Genomic DNA, 24,932 nt, shown 5'->3' with positions numbered 1-24,932 from the left:
TCACCTACCTGTGATTTTCGAATGATCCTGAAGACATTGATTAGCATGCTCAGGTGTGTTTGATAAAGATTAGAGTTAAACTTTGCTGGAAAGTGGATCCCGTGAGCCAGATTTGAGGATCCATGCTCTAGATTACTCACAGGATTTTTTTTGTGTTACTCCGGTGAAATAAAATAATCCTGGCACTCCCAAACTTTAAAACGGCATAGACAAGTGTTTCTCTCCATCAGGCCAAAACAAGTCGATCCATAATAAAAAAGTGCATCACATGGCTCCGGAGGGGTCAGTAAAAACAAACTAACTAACTAACTAACTAACTAACACTAGCTTCTCTGTTCTTGTTGTGTATCTATTTTTAGGCCTCTAACACTAGCTTGCTTTTTCTTTTTTATTCTATTTATTTTCTTTTTATTTATTAATACATTTAAAAAACTTTAAATTTAGCGATCTGATGTGTTTTTGTAAGAAAAATATCTATATTTAAAACATAAGAATCACTTTAATCTAGCTTGGGCAGTTGTACACAGATCTTGCTGCTTTGGAAAGGGGCGTGGCAGGACTGAAACGCCGTCTAAGCTGTTCACCAATCGCAACTCACTGGGACTGCAAACCAATCACAACACATTTTGTTTTTCAGAAGACGGACCTTCATCAAACCAGGAACTAATCGAGCCATTTGTGCCAGCCTGGGGAGAAAGCTATTGTGATAATGTAAATTATGTAAAAAATAATGCATTTTTCAAACCACCAAGCATAAGAGCCTGTTCCAGTGCACCTCCAAAACAAAATAAAGACTTTGTAAAAGAGCATAATACGAGCCCTTTAATGGACGTGTAACCAGATGTGTCAAACTAGACGTGTCACTGATTGACTGATTGGCTTGTGCGACAACATGTCATGCAAATTTTCTGCTCAAGTTGAATTTTTTATGTTGAATCATACCGTAAACATTTGCATAAAAAAGAATGAAAAAAAAAAATATCACCCACACATATGCAATTTCACTCAGCTGCTTCACTCTGCATTCACTTGGATGCTTTATACACACAACGGAAAAAAATGGCAGAGACAGATCATATCTGATCTCCATCCCCCGTCGAAAAAAAGTTTAAATCTACGGTATAGGGACACTTTGGATATTTAAAAAAAAAAAAAAAAAATTGTGGGGTTATCCTTGAGGATGGATCTAAAAAGTGGCTACAAAAGCAGACAATACATCCAACATGTTTGATCATATTCGCGGACACCATCCCATGCAGATAAAGGTATGTCGCATTTATAACAAGTTACAAGTTAAGGCTGTATTATTTCCGTGATGTAGAGGGAATCCCGGTGCAGTCCTGAACATGGAAATTACAGTATAACGAGGATGTCAGGTAAAACACGCAATCAAAACGATGGATAAGAATACAAGAATGAGTCTGTAAATATTAAAGCGCAAAGAGACTGCTATATAAATAGTTTGCTTGTTTCTGTATGTCTCTGGGTGGCCATGTTTTATCTAATACATACTAAAGTACACATGCATGACGCTAATGGTGTTTTCAGCATTTACATAATCAACATAAACATAAACATCACCAGAGAAAACCTAAATAAACATTTGCTAGTCTTATTTGAGAAAAAAAAAGTACACTCTGAAACTCTAAGGGCCGCTACAACCCGTCAAAATAAAAGTTCAATTTAACTTGAAGTTATGACAGAAATATATTAGCATTATACAATGTACTTAAAAGTACAATGTACTTTATAAAAATAAATTTATTTAAACATTATTTTTAAGGAATATCATGTTTGTCCATGTTTTAACTTAGTATCCCTCTGTTGTGCAGCACTTTGCCAAAAATAAAAGTTTAAATTTTCATTTGAAAACATTCATTAAAATATTACATATATATACATAAGGCTTAAAGCTTTATTTTTTAATTTTATTTATTTATTTATTTTTTTCAGAAGGGAAACTTCAATAATTTAATTAAAATGGTTTTAAGTTTGTTGCAATAAAGGATTTGTGCACTCAAATAACCTGTTCTTATTCTTTTAAGAGTCATTGTTACTGATAAGAATTATTGTTTAAAGAGATATTTCACCCAAAAATGAAAATTTGATATTTATCTGCTTACCCCCAGAGCGTGTACACGTGTAACGCGCTGGATGCTGAGCTGAGTTGGACATTGCTGTGCATCAAAGGTAAAAAATTTATATAAATACTGTTCAGTTTCTCACAAAATACGATGCCATTAAATCACTGCAACAGTTAAACAGTTAAAAATCTTCGTTTGTGTTCTACTGAAGAAACAAAGTCACGACAGCTTAAATGCCCTGAGGGTAAGCAGATAAACATCAAATATTTATTTTTGGGTGAACTATCCCTTTAATATACACTGTGAAACTGTAAAACCGTGATATTTTCTGAGACGATTATACTGTGAAAAATTTCATACCGTTACAACTCTACTGTGCACATTACTGCAACATACTTGAAACTGTTTAAATGTGAAAAATCAGTGCCCTAAATATGTGCAGACAACACATATTTAACACATGAAATATGCATATAATACATGCAAAATACACATATTTTACATGTTTGCTGACGTGTTAAAATGTACATGTTTTTGAACCTGCTGGCCTTCCATAGACCCAATTCATGCACTGTAAAAAGCTTTCACCAGTTTCAACTTAAAATCCTAAGTTTAGCAGCTGCCTTAAAGTTGTAAGTTAAATCAACTTAAGTCATTTCAACTCATAAGTTAAATCAACTCATTCTTATTGTAATAAGTTAAAATGACTTGCAGTTTTAAGCTGATTTAACTTAAAATGTTAAGGCAGCTGTTGAACTTAGGATTTTAAGTTGAATCTGGTGAAAACTTAAAACACTTTACAGTGTGTCATTTGCATCACCCGGAGTGAATTCACACAGTCGGAAGTAATCAGGGGAAACAATGTCATAAGACTGTTTCATCAACTAAACACTCTTTAAAACGCATTTTTCACATTCTTACTGTGCTACACTTTATTAAAAAACTCCACTTTTTATATACTAACTACGGTCACACCAAAATTATTCAGACATTAAATATAATTTATTTGTTTACTAGTGGGTGGAGGACACTAAAGTTCATTTATGTAAGTGAGGATAGCAAAATAAAGTAAACTGTGACATACCCAAAAATTCTTCATACACAGTGGACTTAAATTTGGGACCAAAAATTATTCAGACACTTTGACCATGTTTTAAGTGTTTTTTCCTTTAACTCTTGATTTCTTGTCATATTTTATTACCATTTTTGAAACCATAGTGAATAAACTGTGATAATGTGAGAAATATAAGTATAAGTAACTGTATAAATAACTTTGCAACTAAATCAGCTAACATTAATTGGCAATTCTAGTCTAGACAATTCTACAGTATTAGTATTACTACTTATATTCAATGAAATGTCTGTTCGGAACTAATGACTAGTATTTGACATGCAGTTACTCACATTTAGCAAAATGTATAGTGACTCAAAATAAAATGTTACTGTCTGTTTAATTTGTTCTAAACTAAATATATCCAACACTGTGCATATATATTTTATTTATTTTTGAAAAAACGTTTCCATTACATTTCAAACTATATATTGCGTTTGATAATATCCTGGGATGGAAATTGGCAATGTCTTGCCAAGGCAACAGCAGCAGCATGAACATAAAAGCTGAAGAAACATCCACGTGTCGTTCCTTCACCCACACGCTACATGATTGCATTAATTTAAGACACGGATATAGGCACAACATGTGCCGAATGACAAAAACTACTTGAAATCCAGTCTGACCATTGACTAAGACACATTTCCCAACATCTGACTTTAATTTCAAACCACCTACTGTAAGAGTGTGGGTTGGAATGGGTTTGCATAAATGTATGAATTTTAATGCATTTTCATTGTTTTGTGTGTGTGCGTGTCTTTTAGATCAAATAAATGGACTGAAAGAGCGTATTGTAATATATAATATGTTAAGTATTTTAAGTTTTCACATTTGGGCCTGAGACGTTACGAAAGTACAGTCATCTGGGTCCTACAATGCATGACGCATGCAACATCACAAACAGCATTTGTAATGACGATGTATGCAGCAGAATTATGAGTGCCACACCCGCATACGTGCTGTCTAGCAGATCTACCACCCTTTTCCAATCACAGTCTTGTCTACACGTCCACACCCTGTCCCTCTTATTACCCCTTCAATCGTTCTGAGACTATGCCTTAGAATCCACTTTGAAAGCACCAGAACTGCTAGGGAAGTTTCCCATCTAGACGAACTTCATCTCATTCCCCACATATTATTGTGTGTATGAAGGAAGATTGCACTCCCAGAGCTGGCTGAGAGGCAGCTGTTTCTGATCTCTGAATATCCAGACTGCACAATTGGAACTGATATCATCGTACTTATTGATGTCAGTAACCCTAATATGTTGGTTTCCAGCTTGGTTCTTCATTCAAAGTTAATGATTGCAAAGGCACCGATATGGAACTTCTGGGTCGTTAATGATAACTCATGATATTAGTTTATTTTTACTTTGCATTTTCTATTCAAATTAAGTGACTAGCTGAACAAACATGCTCATGTAATACAAAATAGGTATTAGTTATGCTTAAAAATCTACATGCCCTGTGTCATACAGTTGAAGTCATACGTTTACATACAGCTTGCAGAATGTGCAAAATGTAAATTATTTTACAAAAATAAGAAGGATCATACAAAATGCATGTTGTTTTGTTATTTATCTATTTTTTATTCAGGTCCCACAAATTCTTTGTTTTTTTAGCATTTTTGTGTATTTCAACCCTTTCCAACAATGACTATGATTTTGGGATCCATCTTTTCACACTGAGGACTCATATGCAACTGTTACAGAAGGTTCAAACGCTCACTGATGCTTCAGAAGGAAACACAATGCATTAAGAGCAGAGGGGTGGAAATTTTTTGAATCTGAAAATCAGGGTAAATTTAACTTATTTTGTCTTCTGGGAAACATGCAAGTATCTTCCTTAGCTTCTAAAGGGAAGTACTAAATGAAAGAAAATATGACATTCAGGCAAAATAAGAAACATGTATACATCTTCATTCTGTTCGAAAGTTTTCAACCCTTGCTCTTAATGCAATGTGTTTCCTTCTGAAGCATCAGTGAGCATTTGAGTCCCTTTAGTTGTCCTCAGTGTGAAAAGATGGATCTCAATATCATACGGAAATCATATGGAAAGGGTTCAAATACACAAAACTGCTGCAAAACCAAAGAATTTGTGGGACCAAGAACAGCAGGCAGTTTAACTGGGACAAACATGGGACTCATGAACAACTATCACTAAAAAAAAAAAAAAAAAACAGCTAAATATCTTTTTCAGGTCAGTACTAAAAAAAAAAAAACATGCAGTATGATCCCTCTTATTTTGGTAAAATAATTAACATTTTGCAGATTCTGCAAGGTGTACGTAAACTTTTGATTTTAACTATATGTGTGGATACATATGAGACAATCAAACTATACACTTTACATAAAGGTACAGTGGTTTACCCATGTGTACCCAATCCTCCTTACGATTTATTGAGGTCTTATGAAGCGAAATGATTGGTAATAAATTGGTGATACAGGTAATAATGTTATCATTAATGAACAGTTTCTTGCACAGACTGATCGTTTCACTTCATAAGACCTCAATATATATCATTAGGAGACACAGGAATTAATTTGGTCTTGCCAGTATGCTTTTTTAATTTTCAAAGTGCTGGTAGCCACTGACTTGCATTTTTAAGTCACAGAAGACTATGGTTCAAGCTAAAAATCTTCTTTTCTGTCTTACCGAAAAAAGAGAAAAATTCTTGGATGACTTTAGGGTCAGTAAATTAACAACAACAACAAAATAATATTTTGAAGTGAACTATCCCTTTAAAGGCACGAGGACAAAACAGACAAGTTACAACAGTGAATGTTTTGTATTGATTTATGCATGATACATTTAACAAATTAAAATATGGAAAATACCATACCCTTGCTTAACAACAGATTATACTGATTAAAACACATCAAGATCTTGAAATAAAACTCACAAAGTGTCATGCTTTTGCTGCATTGTTCTAGGTCACACTTACACAACGATGCATGACACTGGTTAGGTCCTATGGGCAAATACAACATATTATTGGCAGTAAACATAAAAAGTTTTAAGCATTAATTTTTAGCTCAGAATTTGGCAAAAAATTAACTGCACACACTAGAAATTACAATTTGACCTTTCATTCAATGCGCCAACACATAGGTCCCACGAGACATTTAATTCAGAGCTGAATATGCTTCATTTAATCGACAACATTTCCTGCTAATAAACATAAAAGCTTAATTATTTAAACAGAAGACTGATTTTTTTCCTTTTGGCCTTCTATGTCATCCAGCACATCAACTAAAACACTGCACAAACCTACCAAAGACAACTGGTCCAGCAGATATACATAGCGTGTTATTAATAAAGATGTTTTTCGGCTTGGTTGGGTTGGTCCAACTTGAAAAGCTGCCGATGAAGAAAGCCAGATTCGCATTAGACAAAGCTCTACATTTCAAAACACTCTGGGCTGTTGAGAATACAAATGTCGTTCCAGGTCAGGTGGGTTGTGGAGTGCTTGACGAATGACTGCATAGCCAACATACATTAATAAAGTCTTGTTTGCATATAAAACAACCAGAACACCCAAGAGGCTTAAATATACTGTTGCAATAAAGAACAGTGGGAGATTCTGCCATGGCTGAATATAAGGAGCTTGACGTACGTAATGCACGCACTGTGCGAGTTACATTCCCACTGAAGTTAGCTATTATGCAATGCTTCACAAAGCCATCAGATATTCTATTATATTATCGCTGATGGTTCACAGATGCTTCTAGCATACAGAATCAGCCTGGTGCATCTGATGTAATAACATTTTGGAGATGTTGGCTTGATAGCTGTATCATGTATAGCTCTAATCTTGAAAAAAAAGACACCTCAAAACACCTCTTCCCACAGTAAAAGTAAATATTACATACCAGAATGCTTATCGTTTTCCACATTCACTTCCAAGGTTCAGCTAAAGTCTACGACAGCTGTTATCCTTAAACGGCAGAGCTGTGGATCTCGCCAAGGCCGCGGCCTTCATCCGGAATGAAGGAGCCAAGGGTGGTTAGGGCGCAGAATGGTTTATTCCCTATGAATAAATCAAAGAAGGCTAAAGACAATATGAAACGGCATTCACAACCTAATTTACTTCCTTAATGTGACTTGGTTCTCAGTGAAGCATCTGGAGGCTTGTTGTTTTTCACTCACAAAAGGTAATTGCAACTTTTTTCTCAGAATTGCATGATTAAAAACTCACAATTGTGAGTTACAAATTCAGAAATGCATGATTGTTTCTACCACTGAATAAAAAAAAGGTACTTTCAACTTGTCACATTTTTTTTTCTCAGAACTGCATAAAAACTTGCAATTGCATGATATTAACTTATTTAAGTGATACGTCTTGTTTTCGCCACTGAATAAAAAAAATCGCAACTTTTTCTATCGCAACTGACTTTCTATTTCACAGTTCTGACTTTTTCTCAGAATTGGATGATAAAAATTTGCATTTGTAAGTTACAAAGTCAGAACTGTGTGAAAAACTCAGATTTTTTTCCATTTTGCAATTCAATTTTTTTTTCTCAGAACTGCATGATAAAAACTCGAAATTGCATGTTACAAAGTCAAAATTGCACGATATAAACGCATTTGTGTTACATCCTGTTTCTGCCACTAAATAAAAATAAAAAAGGTCATTGGGACTTTTTAATCTCACAAAAAATCTTGCAATTGCACGTAACAAAGTCAGAATTGCATGATATAAACCATTTGTGTTACATCTTGTTTCTGCCACTGAATAAAAAATAAAAAAGGTAATTGCGACTTGTCACAATTCTGACTTTTTCCTGGCAATTTCCTAGCAAACTTTTTCCCCCAAAAAATTATTATAAAAATGTGCAATTATGTGTTACAAAGTCTGAACCTTGTTTCTGCTTCTGAATAAAACATAAGGTAACAAGGTAATTGAGACTTCTCACAATTCTGTTTTTTTATTTATTTTTTTATAATTGCATAATTAAAACTCACAATTGCAAATCAGAATTGCGAAAAATTACAACTGCGAGTTTTCATTACACAATTCTGGCTTTTTTTCTCAGAATTGCATGATAAAACTTGCAATTGTGATTTACCAAGTCAGAACTGTGGGACAAACTCTTAATTGTGTGTTACAGCTTGTTTCTGCAACTCAATAAAAAAAAAAAAATAAATAAAAAAAAGTAATTGCGACTTCTCAAAAATCAGACTTTTTTCCATTTTGCAAATTTAATCAGAATTGCATGATTAAAAAAAAAATGGCAATTGTGAGTTACAAATTCAGAAATGCATGATATACAATATCATTTGTTACATCTTGTTTCTGCCACTGAATAAAAAAAAAAAACATAATTTCGACTTTGTCACAATTCTAACTTTTAGCCCCCTCACAATAAAAATGTACATTCGTGAGTTACAAAATAAAAAAAAGCTAATTTAGAGATTGTCACAATTGAGTTTTTTTCCATTTTGCAATTCAATTTTTTTTTCTCAGAACTGCATGATAAAAACTTGAAATTGCATCTTACAAAGTCAAAATTGAAACTCATTTGTGTTACATCCTGTTACTGCCACTATATAAAATATTTTTAAAAAGTAATTGTGACTTTTTTCCTCACAACTGTCAGTCTTTATTTCACAATTCTGTCTTTTTTTCAGAAGTGCATGATTAAATCTTGCAATTGCATCTTACAATTCAGAACTGCATGATATAAACCATTTAATATAAATCTTGTTTTCTGCCACTGAATAAAAAAAAATTAAAAAAAAGGTAATTGTGACTTTTTTCTCAGAAATGCAAAATAAAAACTCACAATTGCATGTTACAAAATCAGAATTGCGGGAAAAAACTGAGATGTAAACTCAGAAAAAGTTGCAAATGCCTCCTTTTTTATTATTCATGTAGCAGAAACTGTCTGCCATAAAAACAAAACTTTAAGTAAAAAACAAATATATGGCAAGTACTTGGAGGTGTTGAAATACATGAGGGATTGATAACATCAGAAATATAATTATATTCTGATTAAGGATTAGGAAAACAAACCTTTTTTTGAACCATGCACAAGAAATATTTAAAAATTAGACTGATGACAGTTTTACTGGCAATAACATGATCATCTTGGGTCTTAAGGTGATTTGTTTAACCAATACTGTGGGGCTTTATATATATATCTGGCCAACCAATGGCAGATGTAAGGAAAACCCGTTTTGTCTTAATGGTCCCATAAAGAACCTTTTTGTTACACAAAAGGTTCTTTGTGGCAAAATAAGGTTCTTCAGATTATAAAAAGGTAAGACAGAGATGGTTCTTTAAAGAACCTTTGACTGAATGGTTCTTTGTGGAACCAAAAATAGTTCTTCTATGGCACCTTTTAAAGCACCTTCATTTTTAAGAGTGTACATTACTAACTATTAATAAGCAGCAAATTAGGAGTTTACGGAGGCAAAAGCAGTAGTTAATGGTTTGTTATTAGCGAGAACTGGACCTCAAAATAAAGTGTGACTAAATTCTCTTTGGTCATGCTAGTAGCAATTCAATTACACCCTTCACCTGTAATAATGGCATTTGATTTACTCTGATTAATTAATGCATTCAGAAGATTGGGCCATGTGCATCCAAGTAAAGTATAGGCTGATATACCAAGTATAGGCCACATGAGAGAATGCAGCATAATAAGCATGACGAATGCAATGGTTACGCAGATTGCGCGGGAATGTTTTGGCTCTCGTTTCCCATCTTCGCACTTCTCCAACAGCAGAGACGCTAGGGCAATCGCCGTGAGCCTATCTGACCTCACGACTTGGGGATTTTCCCCGTGGTCTCCAATGAAACTCATAAAGGGAGGCAAAGTCGATTCCGGTTTCAGATAGCGCGCGGCCCAGACAGCCTGACCTACAGCCTCTCTCCAACCCCAAATCCTGGAAGGGATAGACAGCAAGAGAAACAGTGTGCGATAGAAAGTTTTGAATCCTGGAGACACACACATCTGGAGAAAGATTTACTCTTGCACTCCATCGCTTTCTCTAGGGTTGAAAATACATTTTCCCTGCTCCTTCCTCTGCCTGTTCTCCATTCACGTTTTAATGGGACGTTGTCTCCCTGCCGTGACGGTGAGGAATCGTGTAACCGCCGTGTCACCAGACTCTCATCCCTCTCTCTGTTATGTGTCCCCTGATGAGAAGACAGAGGTGGAGGAAGGCAATCCATCACCTACTGGCGGCCCAAATCATCCAGACTGTCCCGCCGCGAGGCATTTAGTTAAAGTTAAGAAACGTTTCCTTAGACGGGACCTACAAAATGAAATTGCTACAATAACTTCGCTTAGGACTATGTGGGAATGCATGACTTGTAATGTTTGGAGAATTGTCACTGATATCTTTATCCCCTTCTTTGTATATTCAACAAGTCAGTAAGTTCTGGGTATTTATTGTCGTGTGATACAAGGTAATACACCATGTCATTGCAAGCTTGTGAAGTGCTGTACTAAAGTAGTAACAGCTCTCCTGTCTCAGGTATGAGGCAGAGACTGCAATGGCTCATTTTAACAACCCTAATAAAAAGCTAGTCTCCACACAAACATTCAGCGCCTGAAGAAAGAGAAGTTTCTGTTTCCGCTCTCCATTCTCTATGTGAATAACTCGCTGAAATTCCAACCATTTCAAAAAACCAAAAGTCATTACAACAACTGATAATTTTGGCCTCCTCAGGCCGCAAAAAACACAATGTCAGATTTTGCAAGCACCGTGTGAGAATTCAGTGCAGTCATGATTTTATGGTATTACACAGCAGTGACTTCCAGATTTCCTCTTTTCTGTCATCACAACACAAGCCGTGATTATTATGATTTAACCCTTTAATTCTCATTTCCACTTGTGCACAGGTTTCAGTCTAAACCATGTGAAGGAGAAAACAGTATTAACAACAACAAAACAATCATATTTAGAATCATTCAATCTAGATTTTTCGAGCACACTCTTAAAAATAAAGGTACTTCTAGTGATGCCGTAGAACAGGGTTCCCCAAATCTTACCCTGGAGGTCCAATGCGCTGCAGAGTTTAGCTCCAACCCTGATCACACTCACCTACCTGTTATTCTCTAATGATCCTGAAGACCTTGATTAGCATGCTCAGGTGTGTTTGATTAGGGTAAGAGCTAAACTCTGCAGGAAAATGGATCTCGAGGTCCAGATTTGATGATACCTGCCGTAGAAGAACCATTTTTGGTTCCACAAGAAACCATTCAGTCAAAGGTTCTTTAAAGAACCATCTCTTTCTTACCTTTTTATAATCTGAAAAACCTTCTTTCACCACAAAGAACCTTTTGTGAAACAGAAAGGTTCTTCAGAAGTTAAAGGTTCTTTATGGCAGTGTTTCTCAACTCCAGTCCTCGGGACCCACTGCTCTGCACATTTTGTATGTCTTCCTCATTTAAGGCACCTGATTTTGATCATCAGCTCATTAGTAGAAATATTCATGAACTGAACTGAGTGTGTCAGACTCAGAAACATACAAAATGTGCAGAGCAGTGGGTCCCGAGGACTGGAGTTGAGAAACACTGCTTTATGGAACCATTTAGAAAAAAAAAAGGTTCTTCTATATGGCATCGCAAAGCACCTTTATTTTTAAGAGTGCAGGTAGATATTAAAGGGTCTAAAATTTCTAGAAACGAAGAGTGGAATATCTCTTCAAACTTCAAACCAAGGCAAATATTAATTCATTCATGGTATCATCAGCAAGATGATTTTAAGGATCTTTGGAGTCAAATGTCAATTGTTTATTAATTGAGAAGTCACCAAAAAAAATAAAAGAGAGAGACTGTATTAATCAAACCTGCTATATTAAACAATGTGAATCAGTTCTTACACCTTTAAAAAATAAAGGTGCTTCACGATGCCATAGAAAAACCTTTAAACATCTGAAGAAACTTTGTTTCACAAAAGGTTCTTTGTGGTGAAAGAAGGTTCTTCAGATTATAAAAAGGTAAGATTTGAATGGCATCGCTGTGAAGAACCTTTTAAAGCACCTTTATTTTTAAGAGTGTAGTCCTGTATTCCACAAGGGGAAAAAAAACAGCAATTCTTGACTCACTGCAATGAGCAAGTTTCACCACAAGAGGGAATCCTTACTGTGATATGTCAAATGTAAAAAGTGCTACAAATGTGATAGAGAGGAAAGAATATTATAACCTGTTATACATTACAAATCAAGTTACATTCAAAAGTACACACAAATATGGCATACAAATCAATAACTATGTTAATAATATTTACTAAAATATTGCTGATTAATAAAACCATATCACATAACTAGGATGAAAAAAAAATGTAATTAATAAACACTACTAAAGACTAATAGAACCCTTGATTCACTACGCTTAACTACAAAATGTTTGCCCCAGAAGTTCTTATATTGCAAAACCAAAAGCTGACTCTTTCAAGACAGACTTTAGACACTGTCTAGCAGCATCATTGAGGAAGGGGGGGGGGGGGGGTCTCCTGAATCAGAACTTTGAGTAATCCCAATAAGTACATCACCACGTCTTCTATGGTAAAAACGTCTACGTAACCCACGGCACATCATGACTGACTCGTATGACTGCGGGATCCCTCATGCATGTTTTGGCTGATATGCAGACGAAAGACCCACACATGCCCTCGACTCAGCCTTTGATGATGTCACAACCCAGCTGGCTGTCTCACTGAGAATCCCAGACATCTGTCCTCGGCCAATTAAACAGGAAGTTAGCCTTCCGGGCACTTCCTAGTGAATCTGCGCGCAACATGTGTCGCAGCAGTAAAGGGAAGCGTGGAATACTTAACGCGCGCTGCTTCAAAGTGACGTCAAGATGTTCTCTCTCAGAGAATAAGGGAACTGTTTCAATGGGAAGAAAAATGAGGTTCTCTGAAAAATTACTACTCGTAATCTGCAGTTAACCAGAATTGGCTAATACATTTATGAGAAACTGCTATGCCACCGCAAAACTCTCAAGTACTACTGTAATAACTCACTTCTTAATACAGCAGTGTCTTACATTTAAGAAGAGCAAGACTGTGAAAACTTAGACACTCTGCATTTAATGACTTGTCATGTCTGTCAAGCAAATTCCACTACGTGCTCCGTAAACCCTGCAGAGGGAAAGTTGCTCAGCCCTACAAATAGAACAATTAGAAAAATAAATAAATAGGAAACGTAAAGAGAGGGAGGGAGCAAGGAAGAGGGGAGGGAGGGAGGGAAGTATAATTACTGTGTAAGAGAGAGGAGAAGAAGTAGAAACAGAGAGACAGGGGAGCAAGAGCCAGCGAGAGAGTCCAGCCCACTTCAACAAAACCATTCAACTCCTGCACAGTGAGCAGTCCCAGACCTCTTACGAGCGCACTGCTTCCCTGGGGCACATCCAGAAGCCGACTGCCCATCCCATACAAACTTCCCAAGGACCTGGAGAGGGACAGAACTACTCCTGCTTTCCAACCAGCATCTCTTCTCACAACTTACCAGCAAGGATTACACTTTGTCACTTTTTGTTTTCCTCTAGTACTTTAGCTCTTACTTTTTTGCTCCTCTCAAATCTTTGAGCTCATCCACAGGCAGACAGACTTTGCTCCCAGCTCTCAGCGACCGGACGGATTCTTCTCTTACTTTGAAAGGAACTTTTATAGTAAGTTTTTCCATTTCTGTTTTCAGCGACTGACACCTCTCATTTAAGGATGTCCCCTCTCCCTGTTCTGAGCGGGATCTTCCTGCTGCTCATCCAGACCTGCTCCCTCAGTGCCATGGTCACCAAAGGGAGCCTGGCAACGTCCGAACAGGCAGCCACGGACTGTCCGTCCTGTGCCCTGGCGAGGCTTCGAAAAGGTGAGGGTGAGGACGAGGGAGCCCAGCAAGACGTGGTCGAGGCGGTGAAGAGACACATACTTAACATGCTGCACCTGCAAGAGCGCCCCAACATCACACACCCGGTGCCTCGAGCTGCGCTCCTCAATGCCATTCGCAAGGTACACGTGGGACGGGTGGCCAAGGACGGCAGTGTCCTGATTGAGGACGAGGCCAGCAGCCGTCCGGACACCGAACAGGCGGAACAGACGGAGATCATCACTTTTGCCGAAGCCGGTGAGTCCAAATTTCTGACAAACGTCTAGAGGGTGATCTTAGTCCTTAAATACTTTAAAGTAAATCGTTCGGTCTTCCCTCGTGGGATGAAACCGGAGAGGTGGGTTTACAAAGCGCTTCAACTTAACTCTGAAGAGTTCAGGGAAACCTGTTGCCACCGCACAAAGTCAGAGCAGTTAGAAATACGCTGCGGCAATTCACTCCCCCCTCTCGAGGTTCCTGCAAACCTCCTGCTGGTTTAGAGAATCGGTAATTATCTGCGAGGGCCCCCCAGGCTTCTAGCCGTAAGCTCTGCACTGGAGCACTTCCTTGGGGACTGACAGCCTCCTGTGTAGCTTCCCTATAACTGAAGAGAGTTAAAAAAAAAATCATAACGCATCGGAATAAAAAAAGAACTTCTCCATATTATAGGAGGGAAAAGAAGGCTGTTCAGTTACTGCCTTTGTGTCGGGTTTCAAAGGCAGTTGAAAGAGCATTGTCGGCAGCAGCGAGAGCTGTTCAAAGGTGCTGTCAAGCCCATGATGTGAGGAGAGATTGGGTTCTTCTCTGAGTCATGCAGCTCAAACGGGTCATGAGTGACACAGAGCCGCGGCGTGCTGCAGGAGCTCTCAACAGATGTGTCAGACCTAAAAAGCAGCAAACAGAGCAATTGGATTGCCTGTCTGAAAGATGAATGTTTCATGATTTTAGGGAGCTGAGACTGTAACACTGCGGCCTTGTGGAGGGAATGATTATTAAAAATGACATTATAGCTATAAAAATGAATTATGCATTTTTAAGATAAAACAATAAGTATACAAGAGACATGATGTAAACTGGAGTAAGAAATAAATCCTTAAAGACAAGATGTCACATGAAATAATCCACTCGCTGAAACTCTTAAAATATACAATATGCAGGGTTACCCACTTTTTACCACACAACTCCCCCCCCCCCTCTCTGAGTCATTCATAACTACGGCAAACATGTTTTTCAAAATCATTTCATAAAGACACAAAGAGAATTTAGATATTTTACATTCAATACACAAAGTTCCATGACAGGATCAGATCTTTCTTAGCACATCTGGAAATTTAAAATGCACTGATAATTCCAGGTTTTTCATGACCGTGAGAACCTTGTTTATGAGAACCATTCCCTGATAATGTTTTGGTGCCAGACTACAGCTCGTCACATTACAAAACAAATTCAGTTCATGCTTAAGTGATGACAAAAACCCAGTTATGAGGCACAGAGCGAAATCTGTTCATAATCAAATCTATATCAAACTTTTACCACGTGGATTGTTAGTGTATTCATTCCCTCAATGTCTAACACATCTACTGGTTTTCAGTATTTGATGTATTGACTAGAGGAAGATAGACTTAAGAAATCAGGACTACAAGCTCTCATTCAACTGCTCACAATGCAAAATATCAAACTGCTGACCAGTATTGGCACAAACCAAACACATGGACACATCATAGCTCAGTTTCTGTGAGGAGAAATCACTTTTCAATGTTTGTCCTGTTCCATTACTTATCTTTGGCATTTCAAACACACTAAAGAAAATCACATAATAAGAAATATAATGTTTACCTCATAATTCTGATCATAAAAAGCGAATTAAACTAAATACAAGGCTGTAAAAGTACAAAATAAGTCATGTTGTTATACTAAGCTGTGGGTGTAGTGTTGAGAGACTGCAATACATTCTGTAAGATGATAAGTTTTCACAAACACGATTCATAATCAGTCCTAGCCGAACCTAAATACATACGTCTTCTCCCCTTACGTATACTTACGGGCTTTTGTTACAAATGAAGGGCAATCGTAAGCCTAAAAACATCCATCATCTCCATCCGTCAAACCATCGCACTGTCACCATACAGAAACCTCGCGATAACTGTTTTCGTACTCGAGCTCGTACCTCTTGAGGATTCCCGCGCGATTTCCATTCTCGAGTCTGGCGTGAAATGCCGCGTTCAGCTGCATCCCAGCTGTTTCCAAAAGTATTCAAAACAGAGCTGTTCTCCAAATCCACCACAAGGGGGAATGCAGTTGAGCTTGCTTGCAGACTCTGGCAAATAAAATTAACAACAATATAAATTATATGATTTAAACATTTTGCGGCCTTTAGAAAAATTAACCGAGGCTGCTAGTTGGTATACAAGCATAATTTAGTCTGCAATGTGGCACCAGGTAATATTTTTTTGGCTTTGGCATCACAAGCAGAGGCATAACTGTAATTAGATTGATTTTCTAAATGCTGTAATGCATAGTTATGCACGGTGCTTATTTCATACTGGTTTGATTTTTAAGACACATGTTGCAGCACTGCATCACTCTAATGTTGTGTTAAGTGGGTTGTTTAGACAACTGTAATTATGTGTATGATGTAAGTCTTGGACTTCTGCATACACTGTCTGGAAACTGGTCCAAAAATCATCTTTATAATTGCCACACATACAGGTAGACATACACATATCTTCGAAATCTATTAAGTATAGCCTATTTTTTCTGAAAGCTGAATAAATAAGTTTTCCATTGATGTATGGTTTGTAATGATAGGACAATATTTAAAAATGATAAACACAACTATTTGAAAATCTGGAATCTGAGGGTGCAAAATAATATGCAAAGCATATTACTAATCAAAAATTACGTTTTGATATATTTACAGTAGGAAATTTACAAAATAGCTTAATGGAACATGATCTTTACTTAATATCCTAATGATTTTTGGCATAAAAGAAAAATTGATCATTTTGACCCATACAATGTAACTTTAGCTATTGCTACAAATATACAACTGGTTTTGTGGTCCAGGGTCACATACAGACTAATATTTTTTTCAATAATAATAAACTGCTTCTTCAGAAGGTTAAATAGAATTCAAGTTGTTAGTTTATACTTCTCAGTTTTCTTTGTAAATGACTGTTGCCCTCTTAAATTACGTGCTGATTAGCTTCAGAAATCACCTTGATGAAGATATCAGTTGACAGACACAAGGACTGCAGAACCTCAGGCATACCACTTTTATTGTAGGACATACTTGTTTAAACCATTATCTTTAATATACAGCATTCGGGCTGAATGAGCGCTACATGGTAAGACTGATTACTCTCAATTTAAGTGTGTAGCCTGAAGGCATGTGCAATCAGTGCTTGTGTGTGTTAGCATGACTGCAAATAATGAATAACTTCAGTCTGCAGACTTTCAGGCAGTAGCAGAGGGTAAAAATTAACAGCAATTTGAAGTAATAAAAAGACTAGGAATTGCTTTTTAAAGCAACCTTAGAGTGCACCAGAGGTCATTCAAAAAATAAAATTTGGCCAAACTTTCTGCAAAAGTTTAATTTCCATCAAAAGTTGCAAGATGCTTCCAAACCAAAGATAATGATTTAACAAATGCACAGACTTCTACAGACTTTTACTCATTGAATTCCACTAAAACCATGTGCAAAATCTTCAAACAGAAGGCACCTCGATGATATCACTGTGCATGCAGTGCATGTGTGTGGGCGTTCAGCGTTTGGCCTTTCTGATGTCATTCAGGCGTGCAGGTTGCATATGCAAAGCTTGACATGTTCTGAAACAATGACTCAATATTTACTTTGTTTCCTCATTTTGATCTCCTCCTACTTGCAAAGTAATTTATCACAGGGAAAACCCTATAATCACTCCCTTCAGTAACAGTTACAGCAAAGGAAAGAAGATGTCCCAATTGTTCATGCGCAAGCAGTTATTTTTCCTAGATCAAATACTGATTCATTTGCAGAAAAGAGAAGCTGACTTGCTTAAATTTAAATAATACTAAGAATTGCATTTTGAAGGCAATGGAAATAAAGTAGGCTAATTCCGTAGAATCTTTGTCTTATTTTGGGGCTACGCTGCCAGCTTGCCAAACCTTGCATATTACAAAGCTGCAAAGTATCTCCTTTAAACACAATCCAGATTCGAGGACCACATTAGAAAGCCTCCTTGTTAGCCGTGGATCCCTTAGCATTAGTGTGGTCAAAAAGGTTTCTCAGGTTGCAGGATACGTCGCTGCTCATGACATTTTGTAATATGCTACTTAAAGCTTTCTTGGCTTCAAGGTAGAGTAGTGTAGTGAAGAAGGGATGCAGCAGCATCATGCCAACTATGCTCATTTATTACTTTGACAGCTGATGCATCATCCAAACCTGTTCGTGAGAGTGGGTTATTACTTGCAGATGTGGGCTTGGTAGAAGAGTAGCAAGCATCTCAAACCTACATCCAACCTTGAATCCTGAAAAATCAATCAGATAAATAAGTAAAATATGAACTGCAGTCATCTGTATAGATTGTCCTCCACGTTTTGTCTTGAAAGTGCCCGTCCTTCAGTTATTCAGCATGGCCTTGAGCCATGCTCTGCGGATTCTTACCAAAGGTTAGCAGGGGGGAGGCAGCAATAACTCTCCTCGTTACCCTCTTGGTTCCCTGGGAGCTGCGCTGGCCTGCAGGGGCTGGCTGAGGCTGGTGATTCTTCGCCGCAGGATGGGGTGCCTGACTGAGATGGGGGCAGTAAATCAGGCCCACTGTTGGTGCCTGAAATGCCTGTGGGTGATGAGGACCAGATAAAGAGGGAGGAAGTCCGTTTGGGGAAGAGCATAACAAGCATGCTTGGCCTTTAAGGCGCAAGGTGTGGTATCGTGAAACAGCTCGCCGGTGTTAGTGACACTCGACGGAGAATGTATACAAGACTCTACAGTGTTATGGTTGGGAAATAAGGTTTAATTGCACTTTTTGTTTGTTTGCTTCTCATGATAGGATGTAGAAAAGGCCATGAATGCTGTTGCAGCAACATGCTGTGCACTCAAAGGAATTCTAGTGGTTTTCTGGTCTGTTTAGTGACATTATAATGTCAAAGGATGTTTTATGATTGCAGTGTAGGTCTCTGTTGTATATTTTCTCTTGGAATACCTCAGCTGCATTCGCAGCTCATCTGATTTGGATCTGCTTTAAATGCATTATGGTAGCAAGCGATAGTTATCTAGAAGATAACTGATTGTTGTTTGAAATATATGAATATCACGTGATACTACAGCTCACAGTTCGCTGTAGCGCAAGTTTAGTCTGTGAAATCCATCCTCGCTGCTGACGGGACTGTGTTTGAAATATGTTGCATAATAGGCGAGGAACTCAAATCATTCACTCCCACACGCCATTAAAAGAGTCACATTTCCACCCTCAGACTTTTATTTCTAATTTAATATCTTGTTGGGTCAAAGAAAAAAAATCGGTCAAGGATCTTTAATTCCTGAAGGGATCCAGGAAGTGTTCTCATGTTAGCACCTAGCCTCTTTCCCTTCTGGCGTTTAATGTGAGCACTAGCCAAGCTGTCAGCAAGACCTAGACAATATGGTATATGAACGAATGCTACGTTCCACTTGATCCATTAAGCACCTGTTAGCGCTATGCTCTTTGAACTGGCATGTGTGATCTGCGCGAAAAAAAACTGTTGCCTTTAATCAGCATTGTCAACAAATTAGCCAAAGATAAATAGCGCATTCACATAACAGTTAACCAGGAAGAGTACAAACAAACGCCATCGAAAGAGGCGTGTTTCAACAACCTTTCAGGTTGCGGACTGCAAAAGCATTCTTTGAGCTTCAAGCACTGGGGCATTGCGAGCCATACAATATGACAGGAGGCCAACAAGGAGATGAAAGAGGCTGATTCCCCCTAAGGTAAACCAGATAGAAAAGGGGATTATAGAACACATTAACTAAAGCCATGTTTAAAGAGGAGTGGACATCCCCCGGTCCCCCCCACAAACACACTTAAGTTCCCAGGTGATTCTATACTTTAGCCACCCGACCCTTTTGAAGACATGGAAAGGGGGAGGGGAGGAATGTGTAAATGTTATTCTCCATCTTTGTGTGCAGGACAGCTGTGCAAACTCTGCCCTTGCGGTTAAATTGGTGTTTATTGTTGAGGGATTACCGCGTGGCTCTTTAGTCTTTCTCTTCAAATTTCAAAATTTCTCTTTGCTCTCCAACAAATATATTCAGAAGCATGCGGAGTTGCAAAGCTCCAGTGGTGATCTTTCTTCTTTGGGCCTGGGCCTCTGCTCTGGAGGGGCAGTTGAAGGGTTTACCCAGCTTAGCGAATGCTAACGATACCCGATTCTTTCACTGGGTGCAGATTAAAAGGGAAACAATGCGTTAGCCACTACTGGAATAAAGCCCATTATTTTGAGACCGCATTTGTGAAGCTCGCCTGTGTTTGGACAGATGGGTTTGGGCCAGGGATGCTTAAATACGCTCTCGCACACATACACACTTGTAGCTGTAGGTTAGTATTTGTGCAATATTACTTGCTTAATACTTCTTTTCTGGTAGCCGTGACATACAGGATTTGACAAGGTGGCCGGTTTAACGAGAACTCAGCTACAGTGCAAGTAAGCAACAGTCAGCTAGACCAGCCAGAAATAATGCCCCAACAAAGGTTTAGTGGCTTAAAAACGGGTTGAGTCAGTAAATGGAGAGGATTTGTTTAGAAGTACCCAAATGATCCGTGAACTGAGATTTTCCAGAGGCCTTGCCTCTGTCTATAACACGGTGGGAATCAAAGCCAAAGGGAGCAGTCTTTTACAATCCAGTGAGACAGCGAGCCACATGCCACATCACTGCTTCCAGCTGCACGCTGTATGCTGTCATGGCCATTATGTGTTACACTACATTCAGCAAAACTTTGTTCCAGGCCAGCAGACTCTTAATTGCTCAGTTAACGACCAGGAGAGGTGATGAAGTTGGTTTAAAACCCTCAATTATTTCAATTCCAAGGTGGTGCAGGAAGAACCGCGTGGGAGTGTTTGTTTGCGAGTGTGTGTGTGGGAACAGCTGATTCACTGACTTGACGTGCAGGAAAAGGATGCACGGCTGCATACATCTATGCCATTTATTAATAGTCGCACGAAACAGAAGTCGATTGTTTTGTTTTACCTTGAAAAACTGGTCGCTGTTGGCACAGAGTTACAGTGATGCCACCACTCCCAGTGTCAGCTCTGATGTGGCTGGCACACCGTCTCCAAAGTCAAGCAGAGCCTCAGGCTAAAGTGAAATACAAGTACAATAACAAAAGATCAGCTCATTTGACTAATCTCTTATGTTTCTTTCTCTTCCTGTCCCACAGGTGAGGCTCCAGGTTTTGTCAACTTTCTCATCTCCAAGGAAGGCGGTGAGATGTCTCTAGTGGAGCAAGCCAACGTCTGGCTCTTTCTTCGACTGCCAAAGGGCAACCGCACCCGCGCTAACGTCAGCATCCGGCTGCTCCTGCAGCAGGGTACAGGAGAGAAGGTTCTGGCGGAGAAATCCGTGGACACGCGGCGCAGCGGCTGGCATACGTTTCCTGTTTCGGCCAGCGTGCAGTCGTTGTTGCAGAACGGAGGGAGCACGCTGAGTCTGCGCGTCTCCTGCCCGCTGTGCGCCGACGCCCGGGCTACACCGGTGCTGGTGACTCCGGGAGGCGGCGAACGCGAGCAATCTCACCGGCCGTTCCTCATGGCCGTGGTGCGACAGATGGACGACCTGTCCCTGAGGAGACGTCGCAAAAGAGGCCTGGAGTGCGACGGCAAGGTACGCGTCTGCTGCAAGCGCCAGTTTTACGTAAACTTCAAGGACATCGGCTGGAACGACTGGATCATCGCTCCCTCTGGGTATCACGCCAACTACTGTGAGGGCGACTGTCCCAGCCATGTTGCCAGCATCACCGGCAACTCGCTGTCCTTCCACTCCACGGTCATCAACCACTACCGCATGCGAGGGTACAGCCCGTTCACCAACATCAAGTCCTGTTGCGTGCCGACTCGCCTGCGAGCCATGTCCATGCTCTACTACAACGAGGAGCAGAAAATTGTCAAAAAGGACATCCAGAACATGATTGTAGAAGAATGCGGCTGCTCGTAAGGCCGCCGCGGGAAGAGGAGGGGTAGGAGGGGAGGACAAGGTTGGGTGGTAGGGGCAAGAACTGCGGTCCCAAAACGAATGAAAAAGAAGAGATGTAGAGAGAGGAGAGGAGAGCTCCTCTATCTTTATCTCACTGCCTCAAGACAAACTCTCACGTAGACAGGCCTCTCTTTCTCTCGACCACTTGTGCGTGGTCTTCTAGAATCCAATGGGTATCACGTTCCAATGGGTATCTGTAACTCAGAGTAATCTCTGTGGCACTTTCAAAAGAGAAAAGAAATATAATATATTTTTGTTACAAAGCAAAGGGAGCAAGGTCAGAGAGTATTTATGCGGCCTACTTTGCAGCGCAGACGTGCACTGCGGGAAGAGAGATGACGTAGATGAGGTGCCTGAAAAAGAAAATCTCAAAACTATGCAACTTGTCAAGTATTATGATATATTTTTCATCAAGGTGTTGTTTTGTTTCTTAACTATTTACCTTTACAAACTAAAAAAAAGTTGACGTCTGTTGACTTTTTTATACCTTGTACGTATGTGTTCGTCGTGTGTCCGTGTACAAAAGTGCGTGTATGTACAGTGTGCCTACGGGAGTATTCGTGTACGTTTGTGTGCATGTCTGTTCGTGTGTGTTGTTGAGAGATACTTGAAAGAAGTTTGACGGGCTGCTGGAACCAAACATTTCTCTATATTATTATTCTAATTATTCTGACTATTGTTAATAATGTTATTATTTTTGTTTTGGTTTCTGTACATTTCTTGTTATCTTAAAAATGAGACGTTAAAACGTTTACAGTTTTGCACTATATCAACATTTCGATCAGCGTAGCCACATATACAAATATGTTTATAGAGAAAGACTAGAAGCACTTCAGAACAGACGTACCTACATAGCATGACTCTAACAAATGAGATTGTTAAAAATAAACAGGGAGGTTCGGGGGGAAGGCCGAGATGACTAGCACTACATCAGAGGACCATGTATACACATGCATTTTACAAAATAGTGTTTTGGTTTTTTACTCAACACCAAAGAATTTAGGTTAGCGTTGCCTACCATATTAGGCTGTCTCCGAACGCTTGTTCCGAAGATACCAATATGTCTTTCAGAAGGTTGCTTTGTTCTCCCTACAAAGATGTCCAGGTTAGCAAACCGAAAGACCTTTAAAACCGTTTCTCAATGTCCCACCGCGGCTCACTCCTGTGTGTGCTTTTGCACTGCTGCACAGTCCATGCGCGACTGACCATCTAAATGGTTAAAACAGCACTTAAACCAACCTTTTAAAGTTTGTTTGTAATTATGAGTTGTTACAAAAGTGAATGTGCAGCATTGATATTTAATGACTTGTGTAATTGGGAGATGAATAACTATTTAGATATTTGCAATTTTTTTTCTCACCAAATATTAAAAGGATCCGCAGTGATCCAAAAAAAAAAACAAAAAAAAAACCTGCTTTTGTTTTGCAGATGTTCATATTTCCGCTTCCCAACATGAAATATTTTACCACTGTGCAATGTTGAAAAAAAATGAAGCAATTTGGGAAAAGAAAAGAGAAAAGAAAAGAACTTTAGTGTTACATTTTGGACTTTTTTCATTATGTTCCTGATGGGAATGCGTACAAAATGTCATAAAAGAAAAACATTATTAAAATGGAAAAAGAAAAATACAAATTCAGAAAAAAACTATATATATATATATATATATATATATATATATATATATATATATAAATAAAGAAAGACATGTTGTATATGTTTTTGTTTGTTTTTGTTTGTTCGTTTGTTCGTTGTTATTAAAAAAATAATTGACACTGAAATAAGTGGACTAAGAATAAAAAAATATATTTTTTATTCTGTATATATGGAAATCAAGATACCAATATGTTGCATTGCTTTGTTGTACAAATCAAAAAATGTGCTTGTGGCTATTTTTTTTAATCTAATTTATTCTACAGTATTTTGTCCTTTGCTTCACCATTAAAGTTAAAAGGTTGTACACTACAACATGAGAAAATTGTCGGTTGTGATTTCTTGCACAAAATACCCAAAGCGCAAGCCCTACAATATTACAGGCCTTGACAATCAGGGAACAATTTACATGACCAAATATGTACACAGTAATAAAAAAGTTCCCATACCTTCTCCATTTCAAAACTAATCCCAACAGCCACCTCAAAAACATCTAAAAACCAGACCAGAGGGAAAAAAGGACGACCGTTTCCATGTTAAATTATGATTATCGGGACAGAGAACCAGATGGCGTCTATATAAAGCATGTTGCATGCAGAGGTTTGAGTTAAATCACGGTGGTTGTGGAGGAGGTGGACCAGCCATCATGAACCATTACTGGTGTATGACACATTACCACAGTGTCCCCCCAAGACGCATGCATGCAAGAAAACATCAACAGCCTCGCAGACACTTCAGATGCGTTTCACACACCTCCTCTGTCCTAAAATGAAAAAGGTACTAGTTTAGATGACATAAAGTGGTGTGTCAGAGTTCCTGGTTAAAGCAGAGCTGTCTCAGGCTAATGACAGAGAGCAGTGGCAGTGGTAATAATTCAGCAGCGTGCGATCAAAGAGCTGCAGCGATGGCATTCAGGAGCTCAGAGTCTGTGGCCAGCAAACCAGAGGATGGTCATTTTAAATGCACATTTTAAAAATAGCAGTGCTTGCGAAGGTAAGCATTGGGCGTCATGCATCTTTTTTTATTTGTTATTGTTGTTGAGAGGGCATCAGTGGCA

The 24,932-nt window shown here is 38.6% G+C and overlaps 1 protein-coding gene across 1 annotated transcript; it reads left to right on the top strand.

Annotated features, from left to right (window-relative positions):
* Nucleotides 1-13,461: 13,461 nt before the first annotated feature.
* inhbaa (inhibin subunit beta Aa) lies at nt 13,462-23,821 on the top strand. Its single transcript, XM_073830739.1, has 2 exons — nt 13,462-14,274; nt 21,414-23,821. The coding sequence occupies exons 1-2, from the start codon at nt 13,872-13,874 to the stop codon at nt 22,184-22,186; spliced, it is 1,176 nt and encodes a 391-aa protein (XP_073686840.1). The 5' UTR covers nt 13,462-13,871; the 3' UTR covers nt 22,187-23,821.
* Nucleotides 23,822-24,932: the final 1,111 nt, after the last annotated feature.

This window comes from Garra rufa, chromosome 24, assembly GCF_049309525.1.
Source record: "Garra rufa chromosome 24, GarRuf1.0, whole genome shotgun sequence".
In the NCBI taxonomy this organism is placed as follows: Eukaryota; Metazoa; Chordata; class Actinopteri; order Cypriniformes; family Cyprinidae; genus Garra; species Garra rufa.
This window is presented reverse-complemented; position numbering and strand designations above follow the sequence as displayed.